The sequence below is a fragment of the Symphalangus syndactylus genome, chromosome 20 (assembly GCF_028878055.3).
Source record: "Symphalangus syndactylus isolate Jambi chromosome 20, NHGRI_mSymSyn1-v2.1_pri, whole genome shotgun sequence".
Lineage (NCBI taxonomy): Eukaryota > Metazoa > Chordata > Mammalia > Primates > Hylobatidae > Symphalangus > Symphalangus syndactylus.
Genome location: NC_072442.2, coordinates 37,818,004 through 37,837,282, shown reverse-complemented (window position 1 = coordinate 37,837,282; position 19,279 = coordinate 37,818,004). Strand labels below are relative to the sequence as shown.

Below are 19,279 nucleotides of genomic sequence, written 5' to 3'. Positions count from 1 at the left end.
GCTATCCCCACTTTATTGGGAGGTGGTAAAAATGCCCAGAGCTGACATATTGATATCATTTTACAAAAAGGAGCTCAGCATCATCACACATGGCAAGGAACCACATCTCAAGTTTATTTGTGCTTGTCAAACCAGCCAGAACAACCAGCAATGTCCTCCTCCCAAGGTTTCCTTCTCTCTCACCTTCTTTGTGAAAAGCTTGTGGAGAAGGCAGATGTGGATGTGTGGACACATTTAGAGATGGGGATGAGCTATGACTAGGCTGGTTTAGTAACAGGTTTGATGAACGTGCCTCTTCCCACTTGTCTTACTGGTAGCTTACAGTCACTCTGAGGTGTCAGAGACTTGGGTCTCTTCAGCAAAGAGACGAGTCCAAGGCGTTGGTGGGGTGGCAGAAGTAGGCAGTGGGAACTTTTGATGATCAGCTTCCTCATAAAGGCAGGAGGGAGGGAAGAATATATTTCCTAAAGGAGGAAAAATACATAAATTTGCTTTTGTGATTCAAAATATAGATGTATTAAAGGGCACAGAGTATAATGTTTTCCCCCTTACCCTGTCTCACAGTTTCTCTGTCCTTGGAGGCAACCATGTTATCACTTCGTGTCTCCCTCCAGAAATATCCCATATAAATATAAACAAATAGGTATATATAGTCACCAGTCCTTTTTTATACAAATGGGGCAAATTTGGCTTCCATTCTTTGCTGCTTTATTTTTTTTTAAACTTACCAGCATATCTTAGAATGTATTCCACACAGTTTCCCTTTCTTTTTTACTGTTGCATAATATTCAATTCTATGAATGTACTATAGTTATTTGACTAGTTCTCTGTTAAACATTTAGGTCATTTCCAAGTGTTTGCTATTACAATGAACTGTTTGTGCCTGTCATTTTGCATATGTGCAAGTATAGCTGTAGGATAATTTCTTTTTTTTTCTTTTTTTACCCAAACCAAAAATGGTCAATAGGATAAATTCGTTTTTTTTTTTTGAGATGGAGTCCTGCTCTGTTGCCCAGGCTGGAGTGCAGTGACGTGATCTCAGCTCACTGCAACCTCTGCCTCCCGGATTCAAGTGATTCTCCTGCCTCAGCCTCTTGAGTAGCCAGGTTACAGGTGCCCACCACCACGCCTGGCTAATTTTTGTATTTTTAGTAGAGACGAGGTTTCACCATGTTGATCAGGCTGGTCTCGAACTCCTGACCTCGTTATCCGCTCCCCTTGGCCTCCCAAAGTGCTGGGATGACAGGCGTGAGCCGCTGCGCCTGGCCAGATAAATTCTTAGAAATAGATTTGTTGGGCCAAAGACAATGAAGAGATAAACAAATAAATGACAGAGTGAAAAAGGGTGAATTTGTTTTTTATTTTTATTTATTTATTTTTTGAGATGGAGTCTCTGTCACCCAGGCTAGACTACAATGGCGCAATCTCGGCTCACTGCAACCTCCGCCTCCCAGGTTCAAGTGATTCTCCTGTCTCAGCTTCCCAAGTAGCTGGGATTACAGGTGCTTGCCGCCATGCCTGGCTAATTTTTGTATTTTTAGTAGAGATGGGGTTTCACCATGTTGGTGAGGCTGGTCCTGAACACCTGACCTCAAGTGATCCGCCTGCCTTGGCCTCGAAAGTGCTGGGATTACAGGTGTGAGCCACCATGCCCGGCCGGCTGGATTTGTTTAGATTTGACAGAAAAATTCCAACCCTCTACACTTGTGGCCATGGAACAGTCTTCATCAGGAAAATCATAAAGTCAAACCTTGAGTGACAGGCCTGAGCTGGTGTCGTATGGTTGTCCAAGGGCATTGGAGAATAAGATCTATCCTTATGTATTTTCCTAAATGAGTTCACTCAGCTGCTGCAGCACACTAGAGTGGGCTCTGGTCTGGACTCCAAGGAGTGTTTGTATCACTGTCACACTGATGCCATTCTTTACCCCCAGCAGTGAAGACTGCTCCTATTTCAGGCCAGAAGATGGAGCTAGTGACAACATGCTGGTCTTGGGGGCCCTCCATCAGCATCTTAATTCTAACCAAAACCCACTCTGCACCAAAGTGGCTCCCACTATTACTCCACCCAAACCAGGCACCCACCCCGACTATTTTGAAACACAATGTGGTTCTTGCTAATAAAACACAAACCTATTCTTTTTCTTTTTTTTGAGACAGGATCTTGCTCTTTCACCCAGGCTGGAGTGCAGTGGTGCAATCATGGCTCACTGTAATCTCAACCTCCTGGGCTCAAGCATTCCTCCCACCTTAGCCTCCCAAGTAGCTGGGCCTACAGACATGCACCACCACACTTGGCTAATTTAAAAAAAAAATTTTTGTAGAGAGGGGGTTTCACTCTGTTGCCCAGGCTGGTCTCAAACTCCTGATCTCAAGTGATCCTCCTGCCTTGGCCTCCTAAAGTGTTGGGATTACAGGTGTGAGCCACTGTGCCTGGCCCTGCAAACCATATTCTCTATTACTTAAAAGTTAATTTGATTATGTTCCATAGTTCCAATATTTCACATGTTCCAATATGAGGAATCCTCATATTGGATTCCTAATCTTGGTCAGTCATATTGCAGTATGTGGGCATTTTGGGGAAATGGTGCCCTGGGTTTGAGAGCTGGGGATAAACCTAGATCCATCCCTGTGGCAAAAATTGCCAGTTTTATCCCAATATCCATTCTTCCCTTTGTATTTAATCATGAATCTCCCAATTCTAAGCTGGACACAGGGCTATAAGCTTTCTTTACAGCTTGCTGTGTCCATATATTCCAACTTCTGACCAATGGAATGTGAAAGGAAATGTGTGTGCAGCATCTGTGAAGTGCCCTTAAAGGAAGAGGGTATGCTTTTCTCTTTTTTTCTTTTTTTTTTTTCTCAAGATGGAGTCTTGCTCTGTTGCCCAGGCTGGAGTGCAATGGCGTGATCTCGGCTCACTGCAACCTATGCCTCCTGGGTTCAAGTGATTCTCCTGCCTCAGCCTCCTGAGTAGCTAGGATTACAGGTGCGCGCCACCACGTCTGGCTAATTTTTTGTATTTTTAATAGAGATGGGATTTCACCATGTTGGCCAGGCTGGTCTTGAACTCCTGACCTCATGATCCGCCCGGTTCAGACTCCCAAAGTGCTAGGATTACAGGCGTGAGCCCCTGCGCCCGGCCTGACCTTCTCCTTTTATCTTTCCTGCTGTGCTGTGTAGGTTGCAGACAGGATGGCTGGAGATGGAGCATCTGTCTTGGCCATGAGGTAACCTTGGGAATGTTGGGCACACAGAGAAGAACAAAAAGAAAAGGTACCTGGGACTGGATACCTTGGACCACTTACCTCTAGATTTTTACAGAAGAGAAAAATACATTTCTGTGTTTTTTTTTTTTTTTTTTTTTGAGACAGAGTCTTAGTCTGTTGCCCAGGCTGGAGTGCAGTGGCGCGATCTCAGCTCACTGCAACCTCCGCTTCCCGGGTTCAAGCGACTCTCCTGCCTCAGCCTCCCCAGTAGCTGGGATTACAGGTGCCCGCCACCACACCTGACTAATTTTTTTTGTATATTTAGTAGAGATGAGGTTTCACTATGTTGGTAAAGCTGGTCTCGAACTCCTGACCTCAGGTGATCTGCCCACCTCGGCCTCCCAAAGTGCTGGGATTACAGGTGTGAGCCACTGTGCCTGGCCTTCTGTGTTAATTAAGTCATTTTTAGTTTAGATTTTATGTTGCTATTAGTTGAACCTTATCCTAAGTGACACTGTCCCCAAATTTAAGAAAAAAACAATTCCAGAGGCATTTTCTTTCCATCAGTGGCGAATCACTAGCATTAGTATGAGAAATGAAGAAAAGCTACTTCACTGGCAACTCTCATCTTTCAGAGAAACAAAGTAGTGGCCCACAAGTTCCACTCAACTATTAGGCAGTTCATTGGCAATGGTTCTGATACCTGGGTTTCATCTTTCTTCCACTTCAAAGGCAGTGGTGAGATACTCCTTTGGAACAATCCCAACGAGGCTGTTCAGTTCTCCCACCCACCAGCCATACATGTTATACTCCTGAAAAGTGAAAAGAGGATGGCGTCAGTTAGAATTTGTTCATGCTTCTGCTCATTTATTCTAGTGATTGCATGGGAGATTCTGTTTGGTGGTTTCATTGTTGCCATTATCACTATGAACTGTTAACTTCCCTGATGGGATTATTAAATTTAAAAAAGTCATCTAGAGGAAGAGAGCAAGCACTTTCATTTTGCCATCTTCCTGTCTACATTGTAAAGTTAGTACATTTGATGCCCTTGCTGAACCTAAAGAGCATTTTTTTTTAAACCAAGCCGAATGGTATAGCTTCTTAGAGAAACTTGGGCACACATTAAATTGCCAGAACACTACAGATATTTAAGGGGTCAAGTCATAGTTCAAATCAATAATATTTATCAAGCATCTTCTATGTGCAAAGTGCTGTTTGAGTTCCTGTGAGGTATATAATGATGAATCAGAAGATTGCTTGCTCCTTGGGAGCTTACAGCAGAGTAATGGGCTTTGGAGTCAGACAGACTGAGATCTAATCCTCGCTTGGTCATTTAGTAGTCACATGACCTTAGGTTCTCCTAGCTTGAGCTTCTTTGTGAGAGTAGGGATAATATCTCCCTTCTATCTTGTAAATTGCATCACTGAAGTAAAAACAACTGAAAGTGTTTGATACATAGTAGGTGCTCTAAACATTAGATTCTTTCCCTAGAACAGGTGAGAGGTGACAGGTACATTAATAATGACAGGCTAGTCACAGAGAGGAACAAACAAGAAAGAGGATGAGAGGGTTTTAAAGAGAGTTTAAGGGGTAGTCACAGGGTGAGGATGCAGCTCCTTGAATACAGAAAAGCTTCTCAAAAGCACAACAGATGTTGAAGAGCATGGGGCTATTTCTTTTTTTTTTTTGAGACGGAGTCTCGCACTGTCACCCAGGCTGGAGTGCAGTGGCAAGATCTCAGCTCACTGCAACCTCCGGCTCCCAGGTTCAAGCAATTCTCCTGTCTCAACCTCCTGAGTAGCTGGGATTACAGGTGTGTGCTACCACACCCAGCTATTTTTTTTTTTTTTTTTTTTTTTTTTAGACAGAGTCTTGCTCTGTCTCCCAGGCTGGAGTGCAGTGGCACAATCTGGGCTCACTGCAACCTCCACCTCCCAGGTTCAAGCGATTCTCCTGCCTCAGCCTCCCGAGTAGCTGGGATTACAGGTGCACACCGCCACGCCCGGCTAATTTTTCTATTTTTAGGAGAGATGGGGTTTCACCATGTTGGCCATGATGGTCTTGAACTCCTGACCCCAGATGATCCACCCGCCTCAGCCTCCCAAAGTGCTGGGATTACAGGCGTGAGCCACTGCGCCTGGCCACAACTGGCTAATTTTTTATATTTTTGGTAGAGATGGGGTTTCATCATGTTGGCCAGGCTGGTCTCAAACTCCTGACCTCAAGTGATCCACCAGCTTCGGCCTTGCTAAGTGCTGGGATTACAGGCATAAGCCACTGTGCCCACTCTGAGTATGGGGCTATTTCTGATAGCACCAGAAAATGTTTTCTTTCTTTTGAAAGAAGTAAAATTAGAATGAAAAAAAATTTTTTTTTTGAGACAGAGTCTCACTCTGTCGCCCAGGCTGGAATGCAGTGGCATGATCTTGGCTCACTGCAACCTCCACCTCCTGGGTTCAAATGATTTTCCTACCTCAGCCTCCTGAGTAGCTGGGACTACAGGCATGCACCCAGCTAATTTTTCTATTTTTAGTAAAGATGGGGTTTCACCCTGTTGGCCAGGGTGGTCTTGAATTCCCGACCTCGTGATCCGCTTGCCTTGGCCTCTCAAAGTGCTGGGATTACGGGTGTGAGCCACCGTGCCTGGCCAAAATACATTTTTTTTTTTTTTTTGAGACGGAGTCTCACTCTTTCACATGGTCTGGAGTGCAGTGGTGAGATCTCAGCTCACTGCAACGTCTGCCTCCTGGGTTCAAGCGATTCTTTTGCTTCAGCCTCCTGAGTAGCTGGGACTACAGGTATGCACCACCACGCCCAGCTAATTTTTGTATTTTTAGTAGAGACGGGGTTTCACCATGTTGGCCAGGCTGGTCTTGAGCTCCTGAGCCTGTGATCCACCCACCTCAGCCTCCCAAAGTACTGGGATTACAGGTGTGAGCCACCGCACCTGGCCCCGAATGAAATTTTAAAAATGGGAAATATCACATATTCCAGTTCAATTGGATTTGGGGTACCAAAGAGCTAACTGCTTCTTTGTACACTTGGTTGCTGAGTACTATTAGGAAAAACAAAACAAAAGAAATAAAACCAGATTGGTGATATGTAAAATTTCAGAGTCCCTAGCATTATCTGGTGATCTTTTTATCTCTGGATGCATATAATTATCATAGAATTGTGATATCTAATATCTCCCCTCCTCAAACTCTTGTTGCTTCCAACAACCTCTTCTCCACCTTCAAAGGGAAAAGAGAAGCCATCAGATTTGTCAACCTCCAGCCACCAAAGCAGGAACTTACCTGTATTGACAACCATCTTTCTTTCCCATTAAAGTCAGAGAAGCATCCCTCCCCTGGTTTAAGACTACCCCTCACAATATGCACTTGCAACCCTTCTCCTTTCTTTCTGAGAGACGAGGTTCTGTGGAGACTGACCTCTGCCTGTAAAGTAAATGGCTCCTTCCACCAGCACTGATAGGTGTTCAAGTTTCTCTCATTTTTGAAAACAATCATTAAATAGCTGCCACTGCATGTCTACTTCCCATTGCTGCTAGTCTATGCCACACTTGTTGGAAGAGTTTACTCACTCACTGCTCCAACTTCCTTCCTGTTCACTGTTGAAGCCGCTCTCATCAGGCTCGGTTGCCGTCCTCTGCTTAGACTCTCTCTCCATGGTCTCCTGTAACCTCTGCGTTGCTCAAATTCCCTGAGCACTTCTCAGTCCTTAACTTACTTGATCTCTCAGCAGTGCTGGCACTATTGATCCTTCTTGAGGCCTTTTATTCTCTTAGTTTCTATGATAATTATACTCTCCTGGTTTCTCTCCTACCTCTCTGGTTACTTCTTCTCATTCTCATTTGCAGGCTCATCTTGCTCAATTCTGCTTTCTAATGTGGTTGTTTTCCAGGGTTCTGTCCTGGCCTTCTCTTCTGTCTTGATGAACTTTACTAGAGCAATCCCATATATCTCTGTAGAGTATCCACCATGTCTGTGTTTATCACTCATGACCAGAGCTCCAGCCCAGGTCTGTATTGGACCCCAATAGCCAAGTGCATTCCACCAAGCTGTTCAAACTCAGTATGTCCTAAATTTAACATGTAATCCTGCCTTTACCTCCATCCTGACTCCAACGCTATCTTTGCTTCCTTGGTTCTCTATCTCAGTGAGTTGTACTACAATGCATTGTTACCCAGGCTGGAATCTCAGGAGTCATTCCTAATTTCACTTTCACCTTCTTCTTCTTCTTTTTTTTTTTTTTTTTTTGTTTAAGATGGATTCTTGCTCTCTGTTACCCAGGCTGGAGTGCAGTGGCGTGATCTCATGATCTTGGCTGACCACAACCTATACCTCCCAGGTTCAAGCAATTCTCCTGCCTCAGCCTCCCGAGTAGCTAGGACTACAGGCACGTGCCACCACGGCCAGCTAATTTTTGTATTTTTAGTAGAGACAAGGTTTCGCCATATTGGCCAGGCTGGTCTCGAACTCCTGACCTCAGGTGAGCCACCCACCTTGGCCTCCCAAAGTACTGGGATTACAGGCGTGAGCCACTGCGCCTAGCCCCATCCCCCTCTTCTAATCGATCCTTGAGTCCTGTTGATTCTCCCTCTAAAATATTACTAAAATCCTCCATCTTCTTTCCGTTCCCAGTTGCCAATACCTTAGGGTCATGTAGCTATCATCTCACATGAGAACTACGAAACAATCTCCAAGTTAATCTCTGTATCAGCATTCTTCTTCTCCACTCTATTTGTTGTGCAGCCAGACTCGCTCCCTACAGTACACATTGATAATGTCACTGCTCTGCTTGGAAACTTTCAGTGGGTTCCCAGTGCCCCTTGTTAACTGTTTTTTTTTTTTGAGCCGTAGCCCCTGTTGCCCAGTCTGGAGTGCAGTGACACGATCTCAGCTCACTGCAACCTCTGCCTCCTGGGTTCAAACGATTCTCCTACCTCAATCTCCTGAGTAGCTGGGATTACAGGTGCCCGCCACCACACCTGGCTAATTTTTGTATTTTTAGTAGAGATGGGGTTTCGCCATATTGGCCAGGCTGGTCTTGAACTCCTGACCTCAGGTGATCTGCCTGCCTTGGCCTCCCAAAGTGCTGGGAATACAGGCATGAGCCATTGTGCCCGGCCACCCCTTAACTTCTTAACAAAGTAGACAAGGCCCTGCATGACCCAGTCCCACTCACTGTTCAGCATTGTCACTCACCTCCTAGATTTAGTGTCCCTTAGTAAAATAGAACTTGTCTCAGCTGCTCCCATGGGCCACAGGCTCCCTCACCTTGGAACCTTTCCTCTGCCTGTTTAGCCTCTACTTCCCTCCTCATTTCATGGGGCTTACTCCTAAGCAGCCTTCAGATCTCAGTTTCTGAGTTACTGACTCTCTAGAAGCCTCTCCTTGACACTCTCTGACTGTGTGGGGTCCTCGTTACATGGTCCACAGTGCTGTGCCCTGTGCTTTCCTGGAAAAGAGCTTGTGATTACACTGCCTTCTCTCTGCCTGTCTTTGTCTCAGTGTCAATCACTAGTTGGAAAGTTCTGAGGACTGGACCTTGTTGGTTTTGTTTGCTTTTGTGTTCCCAGCATTCAGCACTGTACCCAGCACAGAGTGGGGCCAAATAAATACTTGTTAAATGAGGCCAGGCGCGGTGGCTCACGCCTGTAATCCCAGCACTTTGGGAGGCCGAGGTGGGTGGATCACTTGAGGTCAGGAGTTCAACACCAGCCTGACCAACAAGGTGAAACCCTATTTCTATTAAAAATACAGAAATTAGCTGGGCGTGGTTGAGGATGCCTGTAATCCCAGCTAATCAGGAAGCTGAGGCAGAAGAATTGCTTGAACCCAGGAGGCGGAGGTTGCGGTGAGCCGAGTTGGTGCCATTGCACTCCAGCCTGGGCAACAAGAGCGAAACTCTATCTGAAATAAAAACAAAACAAAGCAAAACAATGAGATTATGATGAAATGAAGGGGGCAGTGGGAATTTGTACTCTTAGTTGAGCAGATTTAGTTACAACTAACTCCAAGATATTCCCCTGGTGATTGAACTAGTTGTGGCAGAAAGAGATCAACTACCTTTGGAGACAGTTTCCTCAAATGGCTCCCTAAACAACAATAAGAGTCTGAAATGTCACAAGAAGTGAGACTACTGAGTTGATCCTTTTAGGACCAGGGAATTGCCTTGGGAAAATCAGCCTTAAATAACTAAATGTGTCTGTCTGCCACCTCTTCCTACACCACACCTTCTTTTCTTGTTTTGTTTTTTGAGACAGGATTTCACTCTGTTGCCCAGGATGGAGTGCAGTGGTGCAAGTATAGCTCACTGCAGCCACTCCTGGGCTCAAGTGATCCTCCCGCTTCAGCCTCCTAAGTAACTAGGACTACAGGTGCATTTCACCATGGCTGGCTAATTAAAAAAAAAAAAACAAAAAACTTTTTTTTTCTTTTTCTTTTTTTTTTTTTTTGTAGAGATGGGGTCTCCCTATGTTGCCCGGGCTGGTCCTGAACTCCTGGGTTCAAGCAATCCTCCTGCTTTTTGGGATTACTGGAGTGAGCCACTGTGCCTGACCCACCACACCTCATTTCCTCCCTCTCCGAGGCCAGCTTCTCCCTACAGTTTGCAACGTCTTATGGGAAATTACCTAGAATTCTTTAGCTTGTTTTTTTTTTGGCAGGGGGGAAGACAGGATTTCACTCCCTTCGCCTAGGCTGAAGTGCAGTGGCATGATCTCGGCTCACTGCAACCTCTGCCTCCTGGGCTCGAGATTCTCCTGCCTCATTCTCCAGAGTAGCTGGGACAACAGATGCATGCCACTGCCTAATTATTTTTTATTTGCTAATTATTATTATTATTTTTTTCTGTAGAGATAGAGTTTTGCCATGTTGGCTAGGCTAGCCTTGAACTCCTGAGCTCAAGTGATCCCCCAGCCTCGGGCTCCGAAAGTGCTGGGATTACACCCTGCCCAGACTGTCAGGGCATTTTTAAGCTCCTCTTGGTACAAGATATGTTACTGTCCATTTTCCGACACTGAAGTTAGGGCAGTTTCTGACTTAAGTTTTCTTGTAGTGTTGCCTTGCTGTGAAGGGCCTTGCTGTGAAGGGGAAATGCATACTCTGTCTACCTCTTACACTGTAACTTGTAAAAACTAGCTTTAGCTCTTCTGCTATCTCACAGGCAGAGGGTGGGCACAGTGTTGTCTGAGAGTCTTTTGATCCAAGTCAACTTGATGAAATGTGTGAAATGTGGTCTTCCACCTGCCAGATGCTGTCATCTGCATCACCTGCAGGGGACAGTAAGCCATTTGCTCCCTGGGGATTGTTCAACACTCCTAACTTTGACTAACACTTTGTAGCACCCCTCTTTAGTCGTAATGCCAGGAGTAGGGACGAAGCCTTGGGAAGGTGCTCTCTGCCAACTCGAAGAGGGTGCGAACAGGAAGCAGATGAGTCTCAGCAGGGTACCTGCAAAAGCCAGGCTCCCAGTCTGTCTGCTCTTGCTCGAGGGGAACACTAACCCTGTCGACTGCAGATGTAGAAGCCTCGCCACAGTGGTGAGAACTGAAATGAGTGAAATCAACTCTCTGCCCTTCAAAACAAAAGAGCAGGCAGAAGTGTAAGGAGGATGGCACAGTCCCAAATCAACTCTCTGCCCTTCAAAACAAAAGAGCAGGCAGAAGTGTAAGGAGGATGGCACAGTCCCAGAGACCATATGTATCCTGCTGTGGGAGCCTGGGAGCTTAATCAAAGCACCTACAGGTCCCGGGATCTGACTGTCTTTTCCAGATTTTATCCCTTGGCTGTATACCCGAAAAGGGCTGCAGGGCTGAGATGTTTAAAGCATGAATGGAAAATTTCTGACCTTCTCTCCCACTACCACCCCCATGCATTGCTCCAACCCAGTCTGAACACCACGAGGTATTTTAAAATAATTTTTACTTTGATGAATTGCTGGGGAGTCCACAATTGCTCATAATCAGAGGGAGAAAAATGCAAATGAGATCCGGCCGAGAACTATCACCACCAAACGTTTATTTCACTGCACAGTGCCAAAAAGAATTAAAACAACATTAAACTCACAGCAATCATGTTTAAGCCCTCGTTTCCAAGTGCCAAATTGCACCACTCTGGATCATACAGATGTTCGTTAATTATGCTAATTTTTATTAAACTATTAAAATAGAGTACTGGCTCAGTCAGGCAGACCCCAGCTCTGAATGAACCCTGCTCCTGTCTAAAGGTGTTAATTTACTGCATTTTTATTAAGTTGCTGATTCTTGAGTTTTAGTTTTAGGATGGCAAAGAGAACTGAATTTCTGGGATCAATGTTTTCTATAAAGTCTGATTTCTCTTTGCCCAGATGTTTGGAAAGATTGGAAAAATGCTGAGAGGCCCCCAGGAGACCCAAAATCCTCAATTTGGAAGTGTTTCTATCTTCAAGGTAGGGATACACATCTACAAGTGACCGTGTTAGGGCTTCAGAATTATACATGCTCACTACTCCATAACTCTACATATATTCTGAATGGTAGGGCTGAGATTTAAATTATACAAAATTGTTCAATGAAGATGTTTTAGATAAGAATATACAAAGTTATTTAAAAAAAAACCACAAACCTTTCCATCAGGGCTTGCTTCTTGCCACAAAGTCTTTTTAGAAACCTTTCATCTAAAATAAGCACAGTGTATGGTTTGTTCTCCTCATAAATATTTCTAGGTTTGACTAAACATCTGCTTCTCTCAATACCAACCTTGCCCCACCTCCTTGAACAACTCACATGAAGAAGTCTTAAAAATAAAAGTTGGCTATTTGGACTCCATTATCTGGCTGTAGAAACTATTGGTCAGGATGAATGAAGCACTGAGTGAACCTGAAATAGACGCAGTGCTCACCATCAGCAACAATCAAAAGTGTTTATGGCGGATTTCACACTGCCATAAAAGGATTTGTGCTGCTAATCTCCATCAACAAGGAAAAACAAAACCCTACCAAACCTGCCATAAAAAGAACAGCAAATTCTATAAACAAAAAGCAGTATGGCCACCAACAACGGGCATGCTGCACAGCTTGACTCTGCCTCCAGTGGTTTCCTATTGCTGTTTATGGTTTCAAGACTATCATGGACCTCCTCAGTGCTCCTCCTGTCACAGGGCCCTGAGTCCCTGTGTGGTGCTGCAAATACCCTGTCAGTAGGTGTCAGGGGATATCGGGGGAAAACCAGCAGGCGCCTATCATAAGCCTTAAAAGAGATTAAATACCCCTACTCCATGATTGCTACATTTTAATTTCTCTCCTCCCTGCTGGTTCCTATTTGTATAAGCTCTTCCATGGCTCCCCTGGAGTAGCACAGACATGACCTGGAATGACCATCCTGTCTTGGGATGAGAATTCAATTTCTAGGCTCAGTGAATCCTAGGCTGTTCCAACAAAAGGAACTCACCATCCTCCAGGGCACAGATTCTTAAACCAGAGTCTGTGAACCCCTGGGCTCTCTGTGGATGGATGTGAAGGAATCTTTGAACTCCCTGAAACTGGTGTAAAATTTTGTGTGCATGTGTACCTAGGCCTCGTCTCTGGGGTAAGGCCCAGAACTTTCATCAGATTCTCAAAGGGTTTATGAACCCTTTGCAGTTTACCAGCCGGCACTCTATGGGAAAAAATATAATGGTCTTTATGGGCTGGATCTGTACTTTGGCCCAGGATGGGTATCCTCGCACTCCCCACACACAGGCCCCTGCTTTTAAAAAATACAATGAAGGAGAGGCCGGGCACGGTGGCTCACGCCTGTAATTCTGGCACTTTGGGAGGCTAAGGTGGGTGGATCATGAGGTCAGGAGTTCGAGACCAGCCTGGCCAATATGGTGAAACTCCATCTCTACTAAAAATACAAAAAAATTAGCTGGGCATGGTGGCGCACACCTGTAATCCCAGCTACTCGGGAGGCTGAGGCAGGATAATTGCTTGAACCCAGGAGGCAGAGGTTGCAGTGAGCCGAGATCGCGCCACTGCACTCCAGCCTGGGCAACAGAGCGAGACTCCATTAAAAAAAAAAAAAAAAAAGTGAAGGAGAATCAAGAATCCTCATTGCTTCCACGCTGGATTTCATGGGCTTCAGCCCTCCAGCTGAAGAGGCTGTTCCCTCCTCAAAGGTCGACTGCGCTTGTGTACCTCTTTTAAGGAATCATCTCTCTTTTTTTTTTTGAGACGGACTTTTGCTCTTTGTCACCCAGGCTGGAGTGCAATGGTGCAATCCCGGCTCACTGCAACCTCCCCCTCCCGGGTTCAAGCGATTCTCCTGCCTCAGCTTCCTGAGTAGCTGAGATTACAGGCGCCCGCCACCACGCCCAGCTAATTTTTGTATTTTAGTAGAGACGGGGTTTCACCGTGTTGGCCAGGCTGGTCTCGAACTCCTGACCTCAGGCGATCCTGCCCACCTCCGCCTCCCAAAGTGCTGGGATTACAGGCGTGAGCCACTGCGCCTGGCCAAGGCATCATCTGTTTAACTGTGACTTCAAAGTTGTAGTGTCTTCTCATAGTTTCCATTCAAATGGCTTGGAGCAAGCTGCTTGACACTCAGTTCCCTGGAGAAAGCTCCTAACAGAAACATTCTCTTTTCACATTGAATTGGGTTCCAAGTCTCCGTGGAACAAGATTCCCAGAAAATATCTCATACTTTTTTGTTCTTTTTACCATAAAAGTTCCCTATATTGGTGCTTATAAACAAGAGGATGCATCTTCAAGAGAACAGTCTATCAGCCCCTAACCCGAAAGATTAGTAAATGCTTGATACATGTATGGAAAGGTCAATCAATCACAGAAATATTGGTTTATGATTGGTTATTTCTCTTATTAGTGTTTGTGCATCATACATTGCCATTAGTTAAGATGGGAAATTTGAATTCCTAAGCAGAGTAACTTGTACTATTCCAGGGTCAGTCCCAAACATCACATTTTTACTCTGGATTTCCCCACAAATTCTCTACTCCTAAAATCCAGCTTTGGATATATCATGCTTTCTTAGGATATCATACCCTATGAAATAAATTAAGGGCTCCAAATCAGCATCCTTCTAACTGCTGAGAAAAACAAGGCTGGGAACAGGAATTGTTCACCAAAGATAAAGTGCCCATTTTTCAGCACAGATAGTTTTATGAAGAGATTTTCCAGAAGGAGAAAGGAAATGGTCAGTTGGGTGGCCGGTGGGGTAGTGGTGTTAGAACTTGTGAAAGGATCGAAGCTCAGCACTTGGCTGAAACCTTGGGTAGCGTGGCAGCCTCTCCAGGCTGTTTTACAATGTGTTTTAAGTTCTTGGCAATCACTTTCTTTTTTTCCATTATTCAGAGTTTTGGTCTATAAATCATAATAAAAATGAATCATTAAATTTGCCTCAATTGAGCTAGTTTTATTTATTGTTACATTTCAGGGAACTTGCTAACCTGGAGATTGATGGGCCTGGATACAGGGGAAAGTATGCGAGTGTGAGAAGGGGGACATGGGGAGGCTGGGTAGTCAGCAACAGCAGTTGGGAGAGGGGTGGGTCATGGTGACAACTCCACAAAGCGCACCCTAAGCTAAGTGTTCTGAGAAGAGGAATGTGTTCTCTAGATGGAGGGTCTCAGAGCACTTGAGTGCAAGAGAACATTCAGCCTTAAAGGTGAAGCTTATGTCCTGAACAGGGTGGGAGTGGATAATGATCAAGCTGAGGCCACGGAGGTGTGCAGGGCCTGTGCACACACTGCATGTTGTGGGTGAAATGTGTGCAAAACACAGAGTGGGTGTGTGCAAGTGTATGTGACAAAAATCAAGCTGTGAAGGTAAGAGCAAAGGCGAAATAGGGCTGTAAGGAAAGAGAAATGAAAAGAAGCACACAACTTGAACTTTACCTAAAGAAGAGAGAAGGGATAGAGGGAAGGTAAACACTTTGCAGATGGGAGAAAACAAGGTGCTAAGTGCAGAAGTCAGGAACAATAGAGACAGCACCATTTCGGAGCTGATAGAATTGTGATACCATGTGAGACGGGCGTATTAATATGTATTCCATAAACTGCGCAGCTCTGCACCGCTCTGTTTTGCTCTGACCGCAGTACCAGCCTCAGGCACCACAACACAATTTGGAAACAATGTGACGGAAATGTTTAATCTGCTCGGCCCATCTGTGCTGCGTATTTCTCCAGATCTCCCTGAGAGAGGCGCCTTGAATCTCCACATTGCCTTTAATATTCTCCTAAATCACCTCCCTACTGCACTTCAAGGGCCATTGCTACAATATCACAGGTTCATCTAAAGTGCAATGGGGAGGGGGTGTTGGGGGAGGCGCAGGCCGGGAGATTTTTTATTTTAAAATAATTTCCAGAGATTGTCTTTTCTGCTTCCTTTAAAAAAAGAAGAAAAGTTATTCTACTGTTGCCTTAAGGTTATTGAGGTTGTTTGGTGCAAAACAGGATAGGATAGAGTGGAATCATTCTCCAAAGAATTATTTTTATTAATCTCGATTCTCTCAAATGGACATGGGAGGGTGAGCAGATGCTCATTTTCTCTTATCTCTTTTCCTTGCACCTTGCTAGAAAGCACACATAGGGTGTGCTAGGGTGATGTGTTCATTTGGGGCTGGAGCCTCTCTCCTTTCCACTCTTGGCATCAGCTACCAGCTTGTTTGTTCCCAGGGCCAACCCTGTCTCTGCTCCACTCTAAACAAAGCCATCTCATTCACGACAAGTATACATTTAGTCTCTGGTCAACATGCCCTCATTAGGAGAGACACTGTCTATATTTTTAATTTTTGTTTAAAACCTTAGATTTTCTCTCTTTAAGTACAGATGTTGGGTGTCAGATTTCCACTGTCTTTCCCCACTTGATTGCGCCAGATTCAGCAATTTGGGTCTAGCTGGGGTGGGTTTTGGAGAAAGAAGGATGACAAGTCACCATGTTCCAGACCCTAGACAAATGGAAGAGAGTTGCACATCACCAAGAAAATTAGGATTCCTTTTGCTTTGTGAATTAAAGAAATGAATAATTTAATCCTCAAGATTGTTCTGGCGAGGGAAAGGCAACGTCCCAGTTGCGGAGCCCTACAGCCTGTCGGTGTGTTACATCATCTGCACACATAGGCGTTTCCATGACAACCGCTTATAGCTTCATTTCCTGGATCCCTCTAGGGGGTCTCACAGCCAGATCCACCTGCTTTTCACCCTACCCTCGGTGGGGTCATGGTAAGGTCGCCAGAATAAATGAACGCGGGTACTAATGATCTGTTTACTGCTGTTTATGCTCTGTGTGTGTCAGGGCACGCACGTTTAGAGAGCTCATTATGGTTGCAATTAGAATGCACCATCGCTAGATATTTAACTCCTTTTTCTTTTAAATTAGCATTTTAATAACATTCTTTGAGCAGAGAAACAAAATGACCATTTTTCACGGACAAACTTCTAGCTGTAGGTGCAACTTTAATGGCAAAGTTGTGAAGGGGAAAGAAGGGGAAAAAAAAACCATTTTTACTACTTTCACCCTCCTCCTTACCAAAAGGATATTTTTATTTGCTTTCTAACACACTCAATTTCCTAAATTTGTTTTGAATCCAATTATTTTGGGTGGTTTAAAGTACTGCACTCTTGTTGGACGGAAATTAGCAGCGATTGAAATTAACTTTTTATGTGACCTGTGAAAGGGGCTAAAATAATTACAAGTGTGTAGAAGAAACTCTCTCCAAAAGACCCTTGCTGTAGGATCAGGCTGTGATCCGATGATGCCATTATCCAAATATCTTTATACAGCAAATACAAGGGCTTTTTTCTTTAAAAAGGTGATTGCAATTATTGTTTCTGTTTTGTAATTCTCAGGATTATCTTGTAGAGGATAAGTGATGACAAAAATTTGTCATTATAGACAGGATAAATAAGCAGAAAGAATGAAAACAATGATACAGCATTGTTTACCATTTAAAAATGGTGAGCATCAAAAAGCAGGAGAGGAGGAACAGGAAAGGTGTAGAGACCCCCTTGGTTACAATGTTTCAAAAGGCATTGCTTTTTAGGGATCAGCCAACACCCTTTCTAGGTGTTTATAGATGCTCTGTTTGTGTAAAGTACAGTGAAAAATAACAATTTGAATGTTTCGATTATCTTTCCCAGTCCGTTCCACTTTCATTATTTATTTCCTATAAATCGGGACCTTGCTGAACATAATTCTGCAGACAAGGAGGTGGATGGGACAGCCAATGTGAACAAGGAGATAGATGGTGGGTGCGTGTAAGATAGATGCTATGCGCTTATGAAAAGGAGCAGTATGTCTGCATGAGAACATTCACAAAGTAGAGCGAGCAAGCGTGTACACGACAATGGGTATTTATAGGTGGAAAAAGGCGCAAGGAAGATTATGTGGGAACAGGCACAGAGAGTCTGAAACGGTTTGCTTTTTTCCTACCCTCCTGGAATCCACATCCAAGTTCTGCCTAAGATGTCCCACACTTGCTGTGGCTCCTGTGAACCTCGCAAGCCTTTCCATGACAACAGACGGGGATTTCACAGCCAGAAGACTTAGGAGGTCAACAGTTGAAAAGCAAGAGTTAGAGAGATCTTTAAACAATTGCACTAACCTCCCTTCCCTTCCAAAGATAGAAGGAGGAAAACATTTAAAGACGCAGCAGGAAAAAAAAAGAGAGCCTTTCTAAAAATGCAAGTTTAAAATGTTCATGCTTTTGTATCAGCCTAGTTGCACCTTAGAATCTGCCATTTCATAAATAAAATACCGATGGCATGGAGTATAATTTGGTGATAGCTACCCCAGGACACATCTAGATGCACTTCTGTTATTTTAATTAAATACTGCATTATGGTTTGTGACAACTACATAGCTATAGCGTAAATGAATTCAGAATTAAAGTGTTACTTAGGCATCCAGTAATTTTTGTTTCATTCCTTAGTTTTACAAAGCAAATAGCTATAAAATCAAGATGTTTGTTCATTTACAGATGGAGCAGGATTGTCGTCGCTGTTTTTTTCCTCCTTAATCCTCATCCACAAAAAGAAGACAGAGCTCAGAGTCTGGCTCCCAACACTCTTAGCTTATGAGCCACATCACAAAGAAAAACACATCCTCTTGACTATAATGTGAAATGCTGAATATTAATTGCTGGTATTATGCTTATCTTTCTAGCCGGGTTCTGTCTTTTAACAATTATTTGGATGGGCTACAGCCTTGCACTGCCAGGAGATTTTTCTCCTTTGTTTAATAGTTAGAAACCAATTTTATTAAAAAACTGTAAAGTTCACAATGCTTCACGGAAGTTCTTAGTATTTAGAACTCTCCCCAAATATAGAATATTATCAGGAACAGAGAAACTGCAGACTCTCTTTGCTAAATATGATGAACATTTCTGCATTTAAAAGAAAAAAATATTTTTCATTTTAGCAATATTAATGTTTCCTTAATGAAACTGGAGAGGGTGTTACAATTTGATATACTTGGTTAGTTTCATTGTCACTTCACTAGCAAATCATGAGAAAGGTTCAGAATATTCTCATCTATCAGGTACAGATTTTCACTCAAAATATGTAGAGTAAAAGGATTTTTGTTCAAATCTGAGGATTTAATTGTATCTTTAATGTTTCATATGTCAAGATGAAAGTTTTTAAATAACTAGTTTTCTGAAACCATTTTCTATTATTTCTAATTTGAGAATCAATGTGATCTTTTTATTAGCCTTAAATACCATATGTCTGGGAATGTCTGCAAATTTAAGCTTTTCTGTGTTCTAATCAATTACCTTCAATCTTGCATAACTAATCCTATAACCTGCATAGAAGTTACTGCCCTGTATGTTAGCAATGAGGTTATACTTTGTTTCAATATTTTGCTAGTTTGGTTGGAGAGCTGAATCCATGCAATACCAAGAAATGGTGGCAGAAGAGGCTTGGGGAGGCTGAGTTCCTTTTGAGAAAATAATTATACTGAAACAAAGCTTTTGTGACTCCTTTTAAATAGGGCATCTCACCAAAATGTCATCCAGCCTCTTTGGCAGATTAGTGGGGAGTTTATTACTAAATCTCTGTCTAATAAATGTGCAGTTGACTCTGGAGGAGC

The 19,279-nt window shown here is 43.7% G+C and overlaps 1 protein-coding gene and 1 long non-coding RNA gene across 9 annotated transcripts in view; one reads left to right on the top strand and one right to left on the bottom strand.

The window, feature by feature from the left end:
* Positions 1 to 92: 92 nt before the first annotated feature.
* The window catches only part of SKAP1 (src kinase associated phosphoprotein 1), a 300,217-nt gene continuing 281,030 nt past the window's right edge, over positions 93 to 19,279 (bottom strand). For 5 of the 8 annotated variants that reach the window (XM_055257337.2, XM_055257339.2, XM_055257340.2 and 2 more), the window contains one exon: positions 93 to 464. In XM_055257337.2, the coding sequence (XP_055113312.2) occupies positions 258 to 464 (207 nt within the window). In that variant the 3' untranslated portion in view covers positions 93 to 257. Of the gene's footprint in view, positions 465 to 3,911; positions 4,021 to 19,279 lie in introns of all 8 variants that reach the window. The other 3 variants (XM_055257343.2, XM_063628800.1, XM_055257344.2) reach the window with 1 other exon arrangement.
* On the top strand, positions 16,352 to 18,470 carry LOC129470042 (uncharacterized). The gene is made up of 2 exons (XR_008653151.2): positions 16,352 to 16,410; positions 18,168 to 18,470. It is a non-coding gene; the product is annotated as an uncharacterized lncRNA (long non-coding RNA).